Source organism: Aptenodytes forsteri, unplaced genomic scaffold (assembly GCF_000699145.1).
Source record: "Aptenodytes forsteri isolate BGI_AS27 unplaced genomic scaffold, ASM69914v1 Scaffold33, whole genome shotgun sequence".
In the NCBI taxonomy this organism is placed as follows: domain Eukaryota; kingdom Metazoa; phylum Chordata; class Aves; order Sphenisciformes; family Spheniscidae; genus Aptenodytes; species Aptenodytes forsteri.
In genome coordinates, this window is record NW_008795037.1 from 2,470,395 (window position 1) to 2,490,697 (window position 20,303).

The 20,303-nt window shown below is 37.0% G+C and overlaps 2 protein-coding genes across 2 annotated transcripts in view; one reads left to right on the forward strand and one right to left on the reverse strand.

Moving 5' to 3' along the window:
• Window positions 1–658, forward strand: part of ADCY7 (adenylate cyclase 7) — a 32,452-nt gene extending 31,794 nt beyond the window's left edge. Inside the window, exons 25-26 of the mRNA XM_019471382.1 lie at window positions 272–396; window positions 512–658. Of these exons, the coding sequence (XP_019326927.1) occupies window positions 272–396; window positions 512–658 (272 nt within the window). The remainder of the gene's footprint in view (window positions 1–271; window positions 397–511) is intronic.
• A 4,272-nt stretch (window positions 659–4,930) lies between these two features.
• Window positions 4,931–20,274, reverse strand: BRD7 (bromodomain containing 7). The gene is made up of 16 exons (XM_009276715.2): window positions 19,935–20,274; window positions 18,798–18,927; window positions 18,340–18,397; window positions 16,573–16,717; window positions 15,128–15,238; window positions 14,592–14,776; window positions 13,558–13,681; window positions 12,835–12,910; window positions 11,794–11,901; window positions 11,094–11,226; window positions 10,000–10,111; window positions 8,761–8,817; window positions 7,771–7,882; window positions 7,476–7,619; window positions 6,178–6,321; window positions 4,931–5,198 (listed from the first exon to the last, which is right to left on the reverse strand). Exons 1-16 carry the CDS (start codon window positions 20,187–20,189, stop codon window positions 5,134–5,136), a joined length of 1,959 nt encoding a protein of 652 aa, XP_009274990.1. The 5' UTR covers window positions 20,190–20,274; the 3' UTR covers window positions 4,931–5,133.
• Window positions 20,275–20,303: the final 29 nt, after the last annotated feature.

Below are 20,303 nucleotides of genomic sequence, written 5' to 3' on the forward strand. Positions count from 1 at the left end.
AGGAGAAAAGGAAGAATTTTGCTTTGGCATGAACTTTGCCCTGGCTCTTTCTTGGACTTCCCATTTTACAATGAATGAATGAGTCACTTCACATCTCCTGGGACTCAGTACTAATATTTATAGAATGGTGGTAATACTGATTGCTAGAAATGTGTTGCAGGGTTAAGTTTTAAGGTTTTTTTCCTTGAAGCACATGACTTATGGCTAATAATGAAGCTAGATGTCACATAACTTTCTACTTCAATAATGACACCTGCTTTTGTTTATACAGGGATAAATCATGGCCCTGTGATTGCTGGTGTGATTGGTGCCCGGAAACCTCAGTATGATATTTGGGGCAACACTGTTAATGTTGCTAGCCGAATGGAGAGTACGGGGGAACTTGGGAAAATCCAGGTAAACATGAGAGCCTTGGAATGTCCAAGAAATTATTTTAATTGGTTATGGATTTTTTAAAAATGTGAATAATCAGAAGAATTTCACAAGAGTTTCTAATTCTTTTCACACAAAGGTCACAGAAGAAACAAGTAAAATACTACAGGAGTTGGGATATTCATGTGAATGTAGGGGACTCATTAATGTCAAAGGCAAGGGAGAACTGAGGACTTACTTTGTTTGCACCGAGACTGCCAAATTCCAAGGTATGGGACTGAACTGAGGCTACGATAAAGTTGATCAAAATAGACTTAGAACTGCCTCCCTTCTGTGAAGACGTAGAATTTCCCTCCTTATGTGAAGGACTTTATTCTAAAAACATGTATATACTATTCCTATGTCTTCTATATCTCAAGATAAGAGAATGATTTTTTTTATTTGTTTGTTTTTTGAAAGAAGAGAAGTTCTAAAAAGTTCCTAGAAGACACGTAACCACCAGTCTGAAAAAGACTACCTTTTCCTGAAATAATTTGAGGATTTACCTGGAATTGCCATGAAGCATTTTCAGTTAGTTCCTTTCCTTACCTGCACTGTGGGAGTCTTAACAGCTCCAGTAACAACATATGTGGATGCACTGTAGAACTCATTACCACGTTAAAACATTCCACTGCTTCATTCTTTGACGCACACCTGCTTACAGTATTGCGTTTGTCACAGACATGTGAGATGATGCTCTGGGCGCTGCACATCCTGCTTTTAATGCTAAACAGACTTCACAGCAGAAGACGGCTGAATTACGGAAAGAGGAACACAAGTAAACTCAAACATATCATGCGATAATTGTGCTGAGCTCCTTTGGGGGGAAAAAAATGAATTGCATGGTATCGGATCACTTTTGTATTATCTTTGCCTCCTCCATAGTAGTACCTTGTATTACGCAAATGTTTTCATGACCAACAGCTGTTCAGAAGTAACTTTCATCTAGTTCAGTGTTTACATTGTATTACATATTCTCCTTTGTATTTCTGTGCCTCTGTATTTAGTATCTGCATGCACATTTTATACAGTCCCATAAGAGAATGTCTTTAAAATTCTGGCTTGAGATTTCAAACGTATACCCGATCTTGAGGAGCACTGGGCACCTGCAGTTTATCCTGCACGCTTGGTTAGACAGGCTGTGATAACAGCTTGCCTCGCCGACACCCGGCAGGAATTCTGCATGCTGACCGCATTCTTGAGGGCACTTACAGAAGAAAAAAAAATCTGTTTTGAATTGTTTGGGAACTGAAGAACAGAACTAACGAGACAGTATTAGAAACAGTAGCAGATACTGTATAAACAGAACCACATCTGAGGGGGGTTGGGTTTTTTTTTTCTATTCTTGTTTCTTCAATTTGACTAGCCACTGGCTGGTTTGTATACCTTTTTATGTATCTTCTAAAGGCAATGCAGTTTATGAAACAAATTGGTTTTGTAGGTTACAGAAGGATGTATGGAAAAAACATTCATAATGGAAATGTTTCGGCAGAGCCTCAATACTGAAAGTATGTGTAGAGCATTAGTAAGAAGATCACAGAAATTGACTTGCTGTAAGTTAGTTTAGTTTGTAAAGTTTTTAAACTCTTAATGGCTTTTGCTAATTTCTAAATTAGCATTTCTCTACTTCTTGCAATGACTTAATCTGTTTTCTGTTGGTGGAGATGATAGTGTTGCGTGAGGCTAACATCTTGTGCCCAGTTATATGTATTAACTAAGGATGGATTCCCCTGCCCCTCCGATATACCACATGTAGTATGACTAACAGCCCAGTGATTAATAGGTTCAACATCTGTTTTGTTAAGCCTTACTCTTCTACAAACAAAGCAGCGTTTACTAATTTTTCTGGGTTTACTAAACCATACTGGAAAAGCGTTTAACAAGCAGGCCTATGCATCACTGCTGCTTTCTAATTACTGTGTAATTTCTTTAGAAGACAAAGTGACTATGTTTCAAGACAGGAACAAACCTAAATCTTGTCCAGCTGTGGATTAAAAATTGAGCTTATAGTGGTCAAAACAGTGTCTGTAGTAAGTTTCCAACAGCAAATAGCATGGTAGAAAACCTTAGTTTGAGGTTGTCTGGTTCACATATGGACTCTGCTGAAGAAGGAAGTTTCCTACTCGGTGCCTTGTCAGCATAAGGTCAGTGTTGTAGTCGAATAAACTTTGAAACAGCTTTTGCTACTCTTGTAAGTTGTGTATTTGTAGTAACAGATGCTCAGCAAGCATTTGTTTTGAGATATTTATTTATTGTTTTGTAAGGACCATGCATGTGTCAAAGGCTCCTTTCAGCAGTCTTTGATGTCATACGTTAGGTAAAGTGACTATTTGCCTCATGAATATATTTTGAAAAGTGCATTATGCCTATAGATAGAGCTGGCTCTGAAGTGTTTCTGTTCACAGACCTAGTAGAATGTGGATGCAAGTTACCTATGAAAGAAAACGTGCTGTCTGTAACAGCAGTTTGAAATGCTTTTGTTTACATTACATTCCCTGTCAGGCTAGTAACTTGCTTGGGCCTAACTTCAACTTAACCTCACCTACAGAAGCGGTGTAAAGAGCTGTAGCTTTCAAACTGGAAGAAGGAGGTTTTTGTTGCAGTTTTAAGAGGACATTGTGCACTTACAGTGCTCACTCAATGGTAGTGTACTGCGCGTAATGAAAAAGGGGTTGTATCTGAGGATGACTTTCTAATTTCTCACCAGAACTGGAACTGTATAATATGAGAGCTATATTCAACCACAGAAAAAGCTCCATCTAAGAAGCAACCGTATTTAAATAATTTTCAGCAGTCCTTTTGAGAGCGAACTGTGAAATTTAAGATTGAGGAAATAATCTTGTTAGAAAAAGCCTCCTTACAGCATTATTGTTTTCTTAAACTGAAAAAATGGCACTGTATCTAATTTGAAGAGCTAATAACGTCTTGAAATAGCAATCTATTTTAAAGAACAAACTTTTGTTTTCACCACTAAATAAAAAACTTCCTGAAACTTGTTTGGTTTTGCAGTTACTTTGAAGATTCCCATGAGAAGGAGGTGTACTACTTACACCCCTATAGAGTTAATGGGATTGGTTTTACTCCTAAAGTAAACTCGGAATGTGTATTTAAAAAAAAAATTTGTGTAAGTGGAAAATATGTAGAGTGACATACTTGCATTCAACAGCTAAAGCATGATTTCAATACTCGGGTTTCTGTCATCTGCGGCCACCTACTGCGCTGTATGAAAGGTAAGTGGGGGGAAATGAGATGCTATAGAGTGAGCCAGTAATGATTTGGCTGGCACAGTTGTGGTGCATCTTGGCTTCTCTTGTAGCATGAAAATGACTTAAATATTAATGGAAAAATTCATGCCCTGGAGTAATATTTCAGCTGCAATTACCTAGAACTGTTAAAAAAATTCTAGTGGCGACTTTATTAGGAACTATTCTGGGACAACTGCTGGAGAAAAATCCAGGTTGACAGTTCAACCTTTTTGGAAAGCATTTTAAGAATTGTGAAAGTTTAAAAACAAATAAACACTTCTGCAGCCGTTTTTAGAGAGGAGGAAGGGAGGGAATGTAATGATGATGCTGGCCATAGGACTGGGGATGGAGGGTGGAATTCATGATTATGCTTTGCCTTTAAGTTACCTCTTAGCTCAATTCTGTGCCACTGTGCACGTTAGCAATTGCTCATCAGATGGAACTGAAACACTGCACGTCATTCCTGTTTGAGTCCAAGGTTATACTGGAACCATGGGCTAAAAAGGAGCAACATTTAAACATACTTAGGTTCCACCACAGGCATCCTTATGTATAACACTGCACGAGTGTGTACATGTAGGGAAAAGCCTACTTGTACAAGAGTCACTGGCTCTGTGTGTAATACCGCAAAGGTGCTTGAATTCTCCCCTCTGCCTGAAAGCTGTATTGTCAGTCTGCAGTTTTGGTGAATAGGGAATTGACTTTTAATGCTAGGAGTTCTCTAACTATGCTCTCCTTTCTGATAAGCAAGCCTAAAATCATTATCCAGACAGTGTTTAGTAATACCTCCAAGTAATAAGAATAATTGTCTATGCGAGTGTCTCAGAGTTGACTGTACTATATTAACAAATGGGTTTGTTAGTCTCACCTTATCGTCATGGTATGTTTCTAAGCCTGCCCTCGAGTTTTAGAGTACTATGAGCAGATGGCATTGTTTCTCCAAGAGGAGATTCATCCACATTCAAAGTCTCACAATGCTGATCTTTTGTTAATTCATCAGGCTGCATCAGGTTTTTTCAAAAGTTTATTTCTCTGCCTCATGATTGTAAGAGTTACACAGTAATTTTAAAAAGGGAAACTTGCATGTTCAGGTACTAATGATTTTTGCCCCAACAAGATTCAGAAACAGTCTCTATACATTGCTTTTTGAAATGTTTGGTTGAGTCCCTGCACCATATATATAGGCACACTTTCACTTATGCTTTGACTCTTCCAGACACTCAACAGTCTAGGAGAACTCAAATGCTGCAGAGGTGCTTTAAAATAATAAGGAATGCAAAAAGAATAATTTAATGTGTTTATGTGGCAGAAGTAACCCTAATACAAACCATTCAATTTCAAATGGCATCAATTCCAAAATTTAATAAACAAGAGTAGTTTAACACACAATATACACAAGCTCTGTGAATGCACCTGAAGGAAGTTTATCTGGTTCTTAAATAGAATCAAACAAACAGCTGTAAACTTAACCAGAGCTTCAGACTGCAAGTGGACCACACTCGTTTTCAGGGATGGCGACAGTCTTTTTAGGTTCTTGAAAGTCTGAAAGTTTACAACAGATACCAGGTCAATTAGCATATATAACTTTTAAATGAAAGAAATGCATCTACAATAGCAAATGACTTTAGGAGTACTCTATTTGTGCAGATAGTCCTGTGTTAGCTGTCTGTTCTAGAACAGTCCAAGAAAATACTGTGTGTGTTGGTCCTGTTACATAGCCTCTCTTGTCTTGTACAGTGCTATGAAAAAAATTGCCCAATAATTTTGAAATTGAGATTTCTTGAGCAGTTTCCTCAAACAGATAAGTAAGTTCCTGAAGTAATCCTGCTCTTTTCATTAAATAACACCTTAAATGAAATTTTATAAACGACAGAGTAAGTTTGTTGTGTGAATTATGTTTCTTGAAAGGAAATTCTTACCTTCCTTAAAAATTGGGGACTAACACAAACGCTGGGTATGCTTTTACCGCTTGTGCGCCATGCGGGGGAGATCTGGTTCTGGCACTTAGATTTTTCCACTGACCTGACTCCTTAATCCAGCAAAACCAGTAGTTACTTTTGGCTGGATGAGTTGAGCTGAACTGATGCTGTCAACTTACAAAGCACTACAGCTGGCCAAATTAAGCAAAAGGAGCGCACAGCCAACAGCTTGGAGAAGAAGGAAGTGTGATGTCCTCGTTTTAGCAAGTGAGGAATTTTAACTCTTCTCTTGTAACTTCACGCTAAATGGAAAAACTAAAATTGAATAGATTGCCAAGCTTTAAAATTTGGCAGAGCTGTAAGATGAATGGTAAAATAGCTCCTTTATGTAGCTGAACCAAAATTCCATACATCCAAAAGATTAATTTTGGACTGAGACCAAACACAGCAACTTTCCATTAGAAACAGAATTTTAAAGAGGGGAGACCAACTGCAAGTTGGAACGAAGGTACTGCAAGTTCTACCACAAGGCAGTCTAATGACTTGCAGATGTGGTTTTGTTGCAGTTGAACAGATGCTACAACACGTTTTTGTATACTCACCCTCTGTCAAATCTACCCAGCCCTCTTCGGTATCGGGTAAAGGAACTGAAATTCCCATTGCTTTCCGGATTCCATATGTACTAACAATGTCACCTGGAGTCACTTGTTGTGCAAGTTCTTTCAGGTTATTGGTTACTCTCTCCGCTAGAAAAGATAAGTGGATGTATTGATATGCTATATGTACACACAAAATCCCTGAAATGAGCCTTTCACCCTGTAAACAGTTTAATTATTTAAGTACAAATAGAACTATGTTAAATAACATTTCTGCAACAGAAGAGTTTTGTTGTACTGTGTGCAATCGTGCAAGGCATACTGGAAACTATAAAAGAGACAGTTAAGAAGAATAGGAGGAATGAAATAGCTGCTGACCAAGGCTTGCTGCCATCAAGAAACACTGAAAGTTAGAGAGTAAGCTAATGACGCTTGGGTCACACTAATACAGCAGCAGGGAGAGCTCTGGTGGCACCCACACAGCAGTTGCGTGCGTGTTAGGAATATCTGGCTTTCAGGATTCAGCATTTAGTTCTGTATACAAACTAGAGAGACTGTTCTTGTTGCTACAAATGTGGTTTTCCTTCAAAAAGGAAGCTGTAAGTACTTAAACACAAAATATTTGATCTGGTTTAGACTTGGTATAATACTAGCTTGGTAAATTCCCCATTATTGGAAAAATATTATCTTACCACAGTTGAGGGGGTTATTTTGATCTGGTTTAGACTTGGTATAATACCAGCTTGGTAATATTTTTCCAATAATGGGGAATTTATCTTACCACAGTTGAGGGGGTTATTTTAGACCACATCTGCTGTAGCTGACATTGCACAAGTTAGTTTTACTTGCAAAACAGACACTGTCTGCACACAGTCCTCTCTTAGAAGGTTGCCATTAACACAGGCTGTATAACTGACCCGTGAGACAAGAAGCTTTGCTCAAATAATTAAAAAATGAATGATTGGTATTAATTGGTATAATAAAATAGGCTGGTAACTAGATCAAACCCGGAATAAAGCTAGCCTTACAGTAAGAACTTGGTAACACGTGAGCAACCCTTGTTTGAAAATCATGGAGTTAGAGGCATTTGGCTGTCATGTGCCCCACAGCACAGTGAAAGTAGAGGAAATACTTGTAATTATGGTTCAAAACTTTCATCTGGCTTTACATACAAAAAAAATTCATCTTCTAGGCCTAACGGCATGTATTCTGCACTATAACTGTTAAACCTTTGTCCTTCTTGGAGCTGATACAAGTTGGGACTTGATCGGTTCTGCAAGAGTGATCAGAAAAAGTGTATTTACCCAAGTGCATCTCTCTGTAAGATGGACCCAGAAGACAAATCATATTAGGGGGTGGTTTTGTACTTAGTCGTTCATTTTGAGCATCCTGGAGTTCTCTCAGAAGCTTTGTTGTTTCATCAAGTTTCCTCTGGAAGATTTCAGCCTCTGTTTAATGCAGAAAAGAAAGTCCTAACTAGTAAGAGAGTACATTTACTTACATTATGATATAAAATATGGTAAGGCTGACTATGCGAAGGGATTGAGAAACTGAAACAGTTACAGACGTATCAGAAGTGCAAGTACCAAGAAAACTCACCCTCAGAATCAAACTCTTCTATAGGCACGCCAAAGTTTGTAACTGCTTTTAGTGCTGTAAGTCTGTCGTTATTAGCAGAGTCCAACCTGGCAGCAATATCGATTTCCATAATCTTAAAAAAAAAAAAAAGGTAGCAAGTAATCATTTAGATAATATTTAGATCAGCCTTGAAACAACAAAATTGTTTGGGGAAAGTCAGAACACATAGTTAAAATTAGTCTGTTCTACAAAAAAAAGTGAACATATAGAGGGAAAGCTGAAAAGACACCCTGTGAAGCTTTTGCTGTTCCACAGTTATTCCGTTTACTATTCTATTTCATACTCAAATAGAAAATGGCATCTACCAAAAACACTGGGGGCACGCACAAACTATGCAGTAACTTAAGACCAGCATCCCAATTAAAAACAAACAAACAAATTCCTTGAGCTCACCTAAAGCAGAGTTTATCTAAGGTCCGAGGCCAAAATTCAAAACCAGCCTGGGAACTGGCTGCTGACGAAGGCTTCAGGAGAGCAGCCCTTTCCCTAGCACTGCCGCTATGCTTTTTCTCATTGAACAAAGTTTGGGTGGAAGGATTTTACAGATATATCATAGGCCTGTAGGGGCACAAGGTATTTGAGAAAACTTCTCAAAGATAACTTTGGTTTAACACGAGCTTGTAAAACATCAATCAGATTGATAGGAATAAAAGAACTATAGCTGCCAACCAGAAGATCTAACACATGGTTAAAGAATCACAAACAAAGTACATAAGCATTTTCTTCCAGTTCTCTTGACATATAGCCTTGTTTAAGACCTAACTTTTTTGGAGATTCTTACTCTCCAAATGCCTACAAAACAGTGTGCCGTTGTCACCATTCACACAGTGCATATTTACAGCTTGTCAAAGTCCCAGTGTAGCTGCCTAGGCCTTACAGCTGTAGGCAGTTTTATAACTGGGGGGTTAGACAGGTTGGTTAAAGTAGTTAATTGATACAGAAAAAATTTACCTTTACATCTTTTATTGCATCAATTCTTTCATGTGGGCCTTCAGCTTCCTCCAATGGCTGAACAGAGAAAGGATTTTTAAAGGCGGCATTAAAATTAATCTTTTCTTTAAGCTCAAAGTAAAACCTTACAAAATGCAGTATTTTTAAAGTGAGGTAAATATACAATGTCATAATGAGCCTCCTCTGTAAACCAAGTTACAAAGTAGCTGGTTTTTAGAGGGCTTTCTTCAGCTATTAATGTTTACTAAAATAAATTTTAACAGCACACATTTTATTGCTCTTCGCAAAGCCCACATGCTTTTTCCCAGTGATGTCACCTCAGATTATTTGCTGGGGGGCAGGAAGAAAAGGAAGGACGATTATTAGAGGCTGAAATGTATTCTGTTTCTATACATAACTGTGTTTCTCTTAACACTTGCAAGAGTGGTGGCTGAACCCTGTAAGTCAGTGTCACTATTGGGTACTGGAGGAGAGCTAAACTAGTAACGCTAAGCAAAGGTCTGAACTGGGGCTAAAGGTTCATCTTTGATCCATGAAGTATTTCTAGTATTAATCTAGCTAATATTCGACCCATTAGTAAAAGGCTATGATCTGTTTATTTCAATAGTTTACATTGATGTGAAGCTCAAATCAAGACTTTTAGTTAACAGGAACTGTCTTGTGGAGATTCTCAACTAATTCTTGGATTGTCAATTACATTAAGATCGTCAAATGAGCCCCTTTGATTCCAGTCGTGTTTGGCAATTACAGGTGCTGAAATCTCCTAAGAATCTGAAGAGTAGCTGTTTAGCACTTTTACATAGCACATATTTGAGTTTAAAAGTACTGCACCAAGTAAAGGGAAAAACTAGTTACTAACTGAACTAAACTTGTCCTGAACTAAACTTTTCATGGAAACAAGAAAGCCTGTTCATGATCATCTCATTTCTAAACAACTGCTTATTGATATTTTCTTACTAAATAGAACAGGAGCTAGTGCTAATGGGAGTGGGAGAGTAGACGGAGAAAGAATGTGTGACTGTCTCTATCTACAGTATTTTGTTAATTTTCACATTTCACTAATTAACCAGCCAGAATAATCCCTTTCCAGAAAATCCATCCACTGACAAAGATGAGTCTTCACTTTCAAATTTTACCAATTAAAAGGGAGCCCAGCAGTAGGACCAGCATCACCTTTCTCTAGCTTTATAGCTTGTGTGCTAAAACCAAAGACCAGACAGTTCACAAATCCACTCTTACCGTTTCTAGTTCTCTGAGAGCTCTAGAATGTCCTCCTTTAGTTAGAACATCAAGCAAACTATCAGCCATTAAGAAAGGATAATCCTGTGATTTCATCAAAAACTCATGAATACTAAAAGATCAAAAGATAGTTAAGGTAACAACTTTCATACCAAACATTCAATGGAAGAAAGTTATGTCAAGTCAAACCTATATATATATCTATATATATATATCTATATATATATATATTTTATATGTGTGTGTGTGTGTGTCCAGCATAGAAAACATAAAAAGTAGCACAGAACTTGACCTAAACAGCTTGCTTTAGTTTAATTATCCATGCCTTTTGTAGCTGAGGAAGCCACTCAGATTCCTAACAAAACCTGAAAAGCTAGGAGAAGTACACTGCCTCAGGCAGCTGCATCAAACTGAAAGCAAACTTGCACAGGCACTTAATGTTTGCACTGTACTTAAGTATTCCCACATTTCATATGACTTTATACCACTGTGCATTCTATTTTTGAGATTCTCATAAAAGGACTTTAACTCTGAAGTTTTTATAATCAAGAATAAGAAAAACTATGAATGAGAATAAATTATTATTACTGCAGTAAATAATATGAAAGTCAAGCAGTATACACACTATTTAAGAATGAAATTGGGAATCGCTATCTCTGGACTCAGCTCTCCCACTATGACCACAGTAGTTTGCTCAGTATTTGACATTAACAAAGATGCGTCTCACTCAAGGCAGTAATTAAGTTCATTAATGTTAAAAACTCCAGTTTGTATAAGCATTTGTACCACTCAACATTTTTCTGGCTTTGAGCACGAGTCCTTCAGAGTTAGTCATAAATATACTTAACATTTTAGATTCTGTGTTCCTATCTATCAGTGGCATTAAAATCCTTCAATCTTGGCTAATTTCACTTTACAGGCGAATTCTCTTATTAAAGTATTTGTTTCTTAAAACAAACAAACAAAACCCAGTAGGCTCTAAAGACAGTAGCGACGTCATTCAACAGCAAAAACACAGCCCATACTGCAGAGCGTTGCACATAACTGCTTCTGTACGTGAAAGCCGTAACACGCATCCTAAGTTGTTTGATTACCTGAAGGATCCTTGATTAGAGTCTTCCCCGTATGTTGAATAGATTAAGTCAGAATCTTCTTTGCTTATGTTGGCAAATGTAGAATCGTATGTTGGAGCATAGGAACTATAGGGTCCATAATTCAAGTATGTCACTAATGAATAACAACAGGACTAATTATTACCTCTGATATGCGTGTATCGGATAAAAATGAGGAGGGGTTGTAAATCAATCCCCAAAAAGAAACTTTTAGGAACATACTTCTTATGGTGAAAACAAACTTTCACAGAATACCATCTGTTCACACTGTGACATCTTTTAGTAACTTCTACACCAAATGCATTTTTATTTACAAATGTTTTATTAACAATACTGTATGCCTTAACACAATATGAAAACTCAGTCTGGTACCGGTAACAGGTTCTCAGGCTCCCCACTATGCTCCTTCAAAGCTAGCAAAAACCTTTACCTGACTGGTGTAGTTCCTCTTCTCAATATAAGTGAACATTTTATTAAATACGCCTCCCCTTTTGCATGTGTAAATTAAGCTAGACTTTGTGATGTGCTGTTTAGTTGTGTGATAGATACATGCAATACAGTGCTTTATCATTAAAAAAAACTTAGTTCCAAACTATTTGTGTGCTAGTAATGAGATCAACATATTTTATGTCAGGCACAGGATTTATATATTTAAAAAAAAAAAAAAAAAAATAGCACTTGCCTGGAGTAACCTTGTTTCTTTTATCTTCTTTGAACCCTTGTAATGTATTAACTCCCGATTGAAGTCTTCCTGCTGTCATACCCAGCTTTACAGGGCAGTAACCTGGTTCTACAATAGGATGTATCAAAATACAGAAATAATCAAGGCATAGTTAAGCGACATAGGAAGATGTCCAAACTCATTTAATACTCGTAGCCAGAAGCTTCAGAATAAACAGGGTACAACTCTCAAAGTGTTTTCCTCTCCAAATGCTTCATACTAAAGACCATGTGTAGTCTTAAACATGAATCTAGACCAAGTAAGTGGTAATACTAGTTAAGTACAGAAGATTTAACCTAAATATTAAATTTTCACTATCGTCTTCCTCCTTCCTGTCCTCCCCCAACATAGGCTGCATCATTAAAGAGGATCCGATTCTTAACGTGAAAGACCACACTTTATTCTTGCTGACGTTTCCTACTGCACAAAGAGGGGGAAGGAAGAAGTCAAGTTTTCAGCTTGGTTTCTGTCTATTCTAGACCTAGTCAGTTCAGCTCTGTAATGAGCTGGCAGTTAAATAGTCAAGCACCTGCACTCTTTTAGCTGGTGGCACTACATAGATGGCACCGACATGACAAAATGATCTGGGACCCAGACAGCTGCCAGTGGCCAGTTCTGGAACATCTGTGACTTTTTGGGTCAGCAGACACCACGCTCTGTATATAGACCAGACTTCAGGGGAGTCCAGGAATTAAATGAGCCCAAGCATAGGGCAGGTAGTCTCTTCTCCAATGGCAAAAGCTTTCTCTTGCAGCTCCCATGAACACCTGATGCAAAAAGGGGAAGCAACAGCCACTAAGGGCTCCCTCCAGCTGCTCCTAACAACAGCCACAATTGGCCCCCACCTACATGCTCCCTCAGCTGCAGCTTTCTAAATCCAGATCTTTATCAGACTGTGAAGAAGCATTAGGTTCTTGGCCAGCATTTGCTGATCTGCCCCAGCAAAAAAACAGCAGACCAGGTAGGTGAAACTGGCTTGTTACTCAAACCACGCCAACTTACCTCCTGCAGTAAGGTCAACTGGATTAAGAAGGCCCAGAGTTGTTGTACCATCTGGTTTTCTTCTTTCAAATTCACACTGAAATAAGATCAGACTATTTTAACATATATTAGTTGACATTCACAGTCCTTAAACTAATAAACACATCTAATGAAACTGTCCTATCCGTAGGAATCAGAAAGGGATTTGGAAAGATCAGTCAGACTCAGAAGTAAGCGCTGCTCTAACTTTTTTACAGTAGATAACTTTATTATTGGTACAGCACAAGGAATTAAGAAATCATGATAAATATTAACGTTTCTGCAGAGACTAAGAGATAAAGTATGTAATTCATGTGGAAAATTAAATGGGCCCAATATTACCAAACTGGGTTCCTTCTCCGGTAACATTAATAACCTTTGATCAGGTATGTGGCTATTTCAGAACTAAGGGGTTTTTTGCAGGTCAGATTTGAGATACTTTCTTGAGGTTCCTACCATTCATCCTTTTCTACTACTTTACCTAAATTTTCTGAAAATTTAAGCTGAACTTGCTCTGCTGATGAAATTCAGCACGCATTCAACTGATATGCCTTTTTTAACCTGATGATGTTACACAGATGATCAGTCGTGTAAAATGGTGTAAACTGTGGTAAAAGCACACCTGGAGTTTCAACTGACATAAGATGCTAAATAAGCCTGGTTTATGAAAAAGTGAAAGGAGTTACCCTATACACAAAGATTTACCTGGCTGTTTGCAAGTCGTCTTGTTAACTTTCCTCCAGATTCTCTAACAATACGATCAATCTGCTCTTGTTCCCTTTCCAAGCTATTGTTTCGTAATTTGTCTTCAAGTAGATCTTTGTCCTTCCTGTGAATAAAACCCACGCAACTTAGTTACCAGCTTTAACAGACAGATTTAACAGACACCAATTGGCTAAATATCACGAAAGGATACAGTGAAGAAGTTGTTTTTGCCAACTACGCAAACTGTTTTTGTAGACAAAACAACTAACAAAAAAAAGCCAGTTAATATGACTGTATTTAATATAGCTGGGGAAAATATGTGACAAAGATTTGTATCAGCAAATGTCTTTTTATGTTAGTAACTGCAAAGGTCTCTTTAGAGAAGGTGATTAGCTTACTTCAGCCATACTGATGTCCTAGTTTAGCATGTTGCCAGATTTTATGTCATCACTCCCACAGAACTAACAAGGATATTTTTGGTAAAATAAAATATTAGATACTTTGAGTTTTAGTATCTGTATTTTCAAATCTCTGAAAATAAAGTCACTAGTATTTCAGAACATTGAAAGGGGTATTTCTAGATATTAAAAGATATTTCAGGAAGTATATGTTCTGTAGCTATGCATTTACATGTTTCAAATACAACTACTATGCCGAAAGAAAATGGTACTTGAAATTGGTTATAGTTATTTGTACCAAAATGTTTAAAAGGTCATGTTTGCAAGCTTTCTCCAAAACAGTACCACCTAGTGAAATAGACACTAAAATAGAAAATAATTGAAGGAATGGAGTTGATGAGCAGTACAGGGTTACCTACATAAAAAAAAAAAGATGGTATCATACAAGATTCTAAACTTATTTATTTTTGGTATATGAGGACGCTTTATATAAACGTTGCTCCCTTGAGATGAAGAAGTCTTACTGTATATGCAGTACCAGAAAGAGAGAAACCCACATCCACTGGTCCCTAAAAGTCTCGTTTCAGTAGCATGTAAAGGGTGTATCCTGTAATTGTTATGGAGATAATACTTCACTTTTTGTGTTCTTTGCTAGGTGTTTTGAACGCTTTGGCGTCACCATCCACAGGTTCTCCTTTGTCTTTCCCAGGACCATTTTCATCTTCCCCAGTTTGCTGCAGTTCCATCTTGTCCTTCTGCTTCCTTGTCTTCTGCAGGTCAGCCATGAATTCTATACTTTGTTTCAGGCTCTGAATTCTCTCCTAAAAAACATCAGAATGCTTTTATTTGCTACTTCAATGAATCTTTTCCTAACCTACCCATAGAGGATGATTTTATTTCAGTTCTTTCTTTCTTATAGTAGCAAGTATAAAGGCAGTTTAGAAAATGAAATATCAAATGCAAATATTTCTTCAATAACTGATCTCGTAGCAGTACTAAAGCATGAGCTTTAAGACAATGTACTATTTAAATTCTAATATGCAAGCATTCAACAAATATTAAGCAAGTTTTTATTAATTTTCATGAGATCCCTGTAAGAAAAGTGGAATGAAAGAGGGGTTTAAAAGGAAGAAGCATTATTTTTTAATATTTTGGTTTGTATTTTCTATTACCTGGCTAAGTATCTTCATCCCTGAGTGCAGCAGTTTTTTTGCAGCTTTGTAGTAAATGGTGTCTGGTTTGTTGTAAATCATTGCATTAGTACACATCAGTTTGAAGTTATCCTGTACAGACATTAATAATTTTGGAATGAAAGTTAAAATTTTGTAGTATACTGTATTAAAATCCTTGTTGCAAACGCAGTGTCTTGAGCTTCAGGGAAAAAGAACTTCAAAGAACATTTTTAATTAGTGAATTTAAGAAATCTATTTAATTAAAAATTTAACCAGAAATAAGTATGTAAATTAGATTCAAGTCTCAAAACCAGCACCCCAATAAACATCCTGAAAGTATTCTATTCTTTTTAAAGTTTTAGTGGAAATCTTCTTAGCTAAAATTACCCACTTCCCTGACCAATCAGTAGTCACTAAAAGAAAAACAAAATGAAGCAACGTAAAAAAGACAATAAAGCTAACTTTAATAACAGAAAAGCTGCAATTCAAAGTTAAATCATCATAAGGAATATGCCACAGTTTCAGTTACAATGAAGAAAAGAAATGTATCCTTGTTTGAAGTTCATTTTTTGAATGACTGAGCTAGAAACTTCACTTCTATACTCATTGCAGAGCCTCTACAGGTAGGTATATTTTATCATCTTCTCAGCTATTTACAAAGACGAAAAGTTAAAATTAAAAACTAACCAGGAACAGCTGAAACAGCAGGGAATATTCTTCTTATGTTTTGGAGCTCTAAAGAAGAATGTGCAAGAAAATACAACCAATACTATTAACTAACATCTGCCTAAGTTCAACTGTTAATTACACTTCTCGGGTCCTCATCTAGCCCAGTAAAGAACTAGAGAATATTTCTGCTGAAGAAGACAAAACCTTTTGTTTTTACCTTTTAAAAGCTCTAGGGGCCTTCAAAACAGGCCCTCGAATCCACTAGACACACTACAGCACTGGGTTAAGCGGTTGCTGCCAACAGGACTGAGCTCATCTTGCCTTCACTAGTTGTGGATCTACATGACTAGATAAGCCTGGCTAGCACAGAGGTGACAGGAGGCAAATGATGAAGTAGTAACAGACAGGCAAAGCCAATAAATTCACCAGACTCCTTGTTTTTTGAGAGGCAATACATTCAAAAAAAAGAGAGCAGTGACAGAAATGCTAACATTTTCATTCTCAATTAAAGATCTAAAATGACATGCTGAAGGACAAAGTGGCAGGTTCTATTTAATCCCGCATAAAACCTGAAACCATCCACATCTTTTTGAGATGCGTATTTACATACCTCTTTCACTTCCAGAACTTACTTGCTCACAAAAATTCAACAAGAAGCATTTCTTCAGGCAGAAGTACCGGTTCTTTTGGCATCTTCATATTCTCGTAAAATACTAGAGTTCAAGTCAATTGAGCATAATACATCTCTGTAGTCAAAATAAAATTTACAGAATTACCTTTAATTCTTCTATGGACTGGTACCCATTGTTCTTGATCTTCTCTTTCATGGTACTAAAATCCATTGGGTTTTTAATGATCATGGAATAGCCAGGGGCAATAAAGTCAGTCACAGGAAATGAAAAGAACGAACTTGGATCTTTTCTGTTAAGAAATGAAAAGACAGTTTCTATGTTTCAACTTATAACAAAGAACATATTGAGCTTGGAATTAAATAGAAAGGAAAGGACTAAGCTGAAAAGGAATCAAAAACATTTTGAAAGCTAGAAATGGCTTGTGTCAGCACAATCTTTCACTTTTGAAGGTTGAAAAGATCCCATATGCAAACCCATATACCAAAAAAGTGCTAAAAACATACTGTAGAAGTTAGTTCTACATTTTGATAAAGATAAAAAAACAAATACAAACCCACACCCCTTTTTTTAGGTTTGGGCTTTTCAAAAAGTGGCTTTATAATAATTAAGTCACTGAAAAATAAAGGGAACAAATGTCATAAGCATGTATACCTGTCATTCATCACTTACTCTGAAATTAACAGAAGGGAAAGCTTGTTGCTAAAACTTGTGATAGAACCTGTGTATTTATGATTATGTTAATTTTCAGGTTATGTAATGTTAATAGGTTTTTACATCAACATTTTCTAAGACTTTTGGTGATCTGTGACATACACTGATGTTCCTGGGTGCTTTTAATAGCATTAAAATCAAATACAGTTCGTTGGTATTTTCTCCTTAGGATCAGGCTTAGTTGATAGGCTGGCAAGAATCTTTCCTCCAGAACCACTGTTTTTTTGCTTTTCACTAAACTCTGTAGCACGAGACTGGCCTCCTATGCCAGTGTTGATACTACACACATTGGTGAAACCCTTGGCATTTCAGGCCTTTTTCCTGAGGCTTACTTATGACTTACGGATTTCTACTCCAAGTTGCCAAGTTGCTACAGAACAGTGAAAAGCATTTTGCTATCCATACTGCAGAAGCACACAGCGCAGATACTCTGCAACACCTGTGGAACGCTTGCACAATAGCTTCCAACTGAGAGACAGGATTCAAAACCAAAAGTGGCTGCTTCTTTCTGTATGCGTGGAAAGGTAACCAAAACACACACGCTTTTTGATAGTTGGTTGTTAGTTTCTTGAAACTGACACCAAGGTCTTGAAAATTTAAGGTTAAGAGAAAACTCGCCAACAGAGTTTAAAGCTTAATCTGGTGAGACAGGTAAAGGGAAAGATCTTTCAACCACTCTCATACAATACTTAAAGTCAAGAAAGAATATCTTAAACCACAGACTACTTGAAAGAACTGCAAATTCTGCAAATCTGATTGTTTTAATCAAAAGACATTTGGTTAATAGGACAGTAAGAGAACATGGTTTAAGTTTTCAAGCGTGTACTTCCTTTTTATAGTAAATAATGCTAAAAATAGGAGAACTCAATGTAAAAGAAGTTTTGGCAAGTTCATTCCAAACTCTTGTGCCTCTCTTAAAAAAGGTTCTTAAATAGAAAGCATCACATTATTGGAAAATTGTCCTATTTTTGAAAGTTTTTTTTAAGAGTACTTTAAACTTGAAACGGGAGGTGTTTACAAGAAGCCTAAGCTGAGGAGAAGTTTTAAGTATGCATTCTTAAACTAGTACTTAAATTCCTAAAATAGTGCTTTTAGCAATGTATTTAGCAATAATATTTTCACTCAACTTTTTATATGCCTCTTCCCTTAATGTATGTTATATTTTCATTTCATAGCTCTGAAAGCCTGTAGCACATTTACCTCTGCAGCTGTCTCATGAGTTGATTCAGAGCTTCCTGAAGTGGTGTCTGCTCCACCTCTAGAACAAAAAGAAGTGGGGAGAGAAAGGGTGTGAGACAGAACTGACTGCACGAGGTACTAAACTTCCAAGATACCAGAAATCAACTAAACGAAACTGATACAACTTGAGAATTCATCATAAATGAAAAGAATACAGTGACAAAACCCACAACATATATAGGGGATCTACTTTTCTCGTTGGCCTTACTTAATGTTCTGCTTACTCTGACAAAGGTACCAGGTACCATTCTGCAAAAGAAGTATACAGTAACATAATTTCAATTTTTTGTATGAGATGGGGAAAAACACTGAGATGGCAAAAAATGTCATCACTTGCTATAGAAACAAAGAACAATAAAATGTGAGTCAATTAAGGAAAACTGGAATTGGCAAAAGAAATGTCTTTTTTTTTCTCCTACCTTCCTGTTTTGATAAAGTACTTGTCAATGGTTTCTCTGATGGCAATTCCAACCTGACAGGGGTCTGACATTTAATTTCCTGTTCTCCCTCACTGTCTGCATGGTCTCGATCTCGTTTCTTTTTATCCTCCTAGAAAGAGAAAGATAGTTATAGAAACTTAGAGAACCTGCAAACCCAGCATTATTACTGTACATAATGCTCTCTGGATTTTTCAAAACAGCCTCACATAGTTTAAGGAAAACAATAGTTTGAAATTTTTTAAAAACCTTGTATTCTTGATGTACTGACTCCATCTGCTGGACAATGAAGTAATTCAGCTATAGAATGCAATGCAGCACAGAATTATTTTTTTAAAAAATGTGACAGAGAGCCACTTATAGCATGACAGGAACGAGTCTGCACTATTCTCTGCACAGAGAATCATCTCCAGCGAAGCCCCTAAGATGATTTTTGAAGGTTTTCAAAAAACTAGTGATAAATAGTCAGGAAATTTAAAATTAGAGGTACCCATACTACTTCAAATAGATGTGTTATAATTACTCACCACGTTAAGAACCCTGAGAGGAAAATACATTTTTTTTTTCTTTTTAATTAAGAACTTGTAAAGTCTTCGTTCTGTTTTATATAAATGGATTTATTTAGACATAGAATTTTCCCCTGCTTTCTAATTTTCTGTGCTCTTATACTCGCCAATATTTTTTGAAAGATGAGAAATTTCAGATGACTTCACTCATCTTTTTCATAGAATCATAGAATAGAATCATAGAATCATAGAGGTTGGAAACATGTCCCTAAGCGCCTCATCTACACGTCTTTTAAATACCTCCAGGGATGGGGACTCCACCACTTCCCTGGGCAGCCTGTTCCAATGTTTCACCACTCTTTCAGTAAAGAAATTTTTCCTCACATCCAATCTAAACCTCCCCTGCCGCAACTTGAGGCCATTTCCTCTCGTCCTTACTTTTCTAACAAAAGCACCTGGAGAAAAGGAATCGGCGAAACTAACATACAGAGTTTGAATGTATTCCAATTTAAGGATACAAGTTACAGTCATACCTGCTCACCTTTTGATGTGAAGACTAGAGAAAGTTGAAGCATTTTTTTTTTTGCTAAAATGCACTAGCATGAATACGTACCTTAACTTTTCTCTTTCTTTTCTCCTTTTCTTCTCCAGGAACTTGTTTTTCTCCTTTCTTTCTCTTTTTCCTTTTTCTGTCCTTGTGTTTTTCGTGTTCAGATTTGTCTTCGTACAGGCTTGAATCAAGTCCTGCGTTTCCAGTAGAGAGTTCAGCAACTTCACTTCCTCCAACTTTCAGCACCAGCTTCAGTGGCTTTTCTACATATTCTTGAAACAGCAGAGAAATAAGCTGTGTGAGTACTGCAGAAAACATGCTCTCATACTCACCCTGAGTAACACAGCACAAGCTCTCCGCTGCCTCAACCAGATCTCGTTTTCCTTCCAGACCCCGCAGCTGATTCCGCTTCTCCCCCCCACAGCAGCAGAG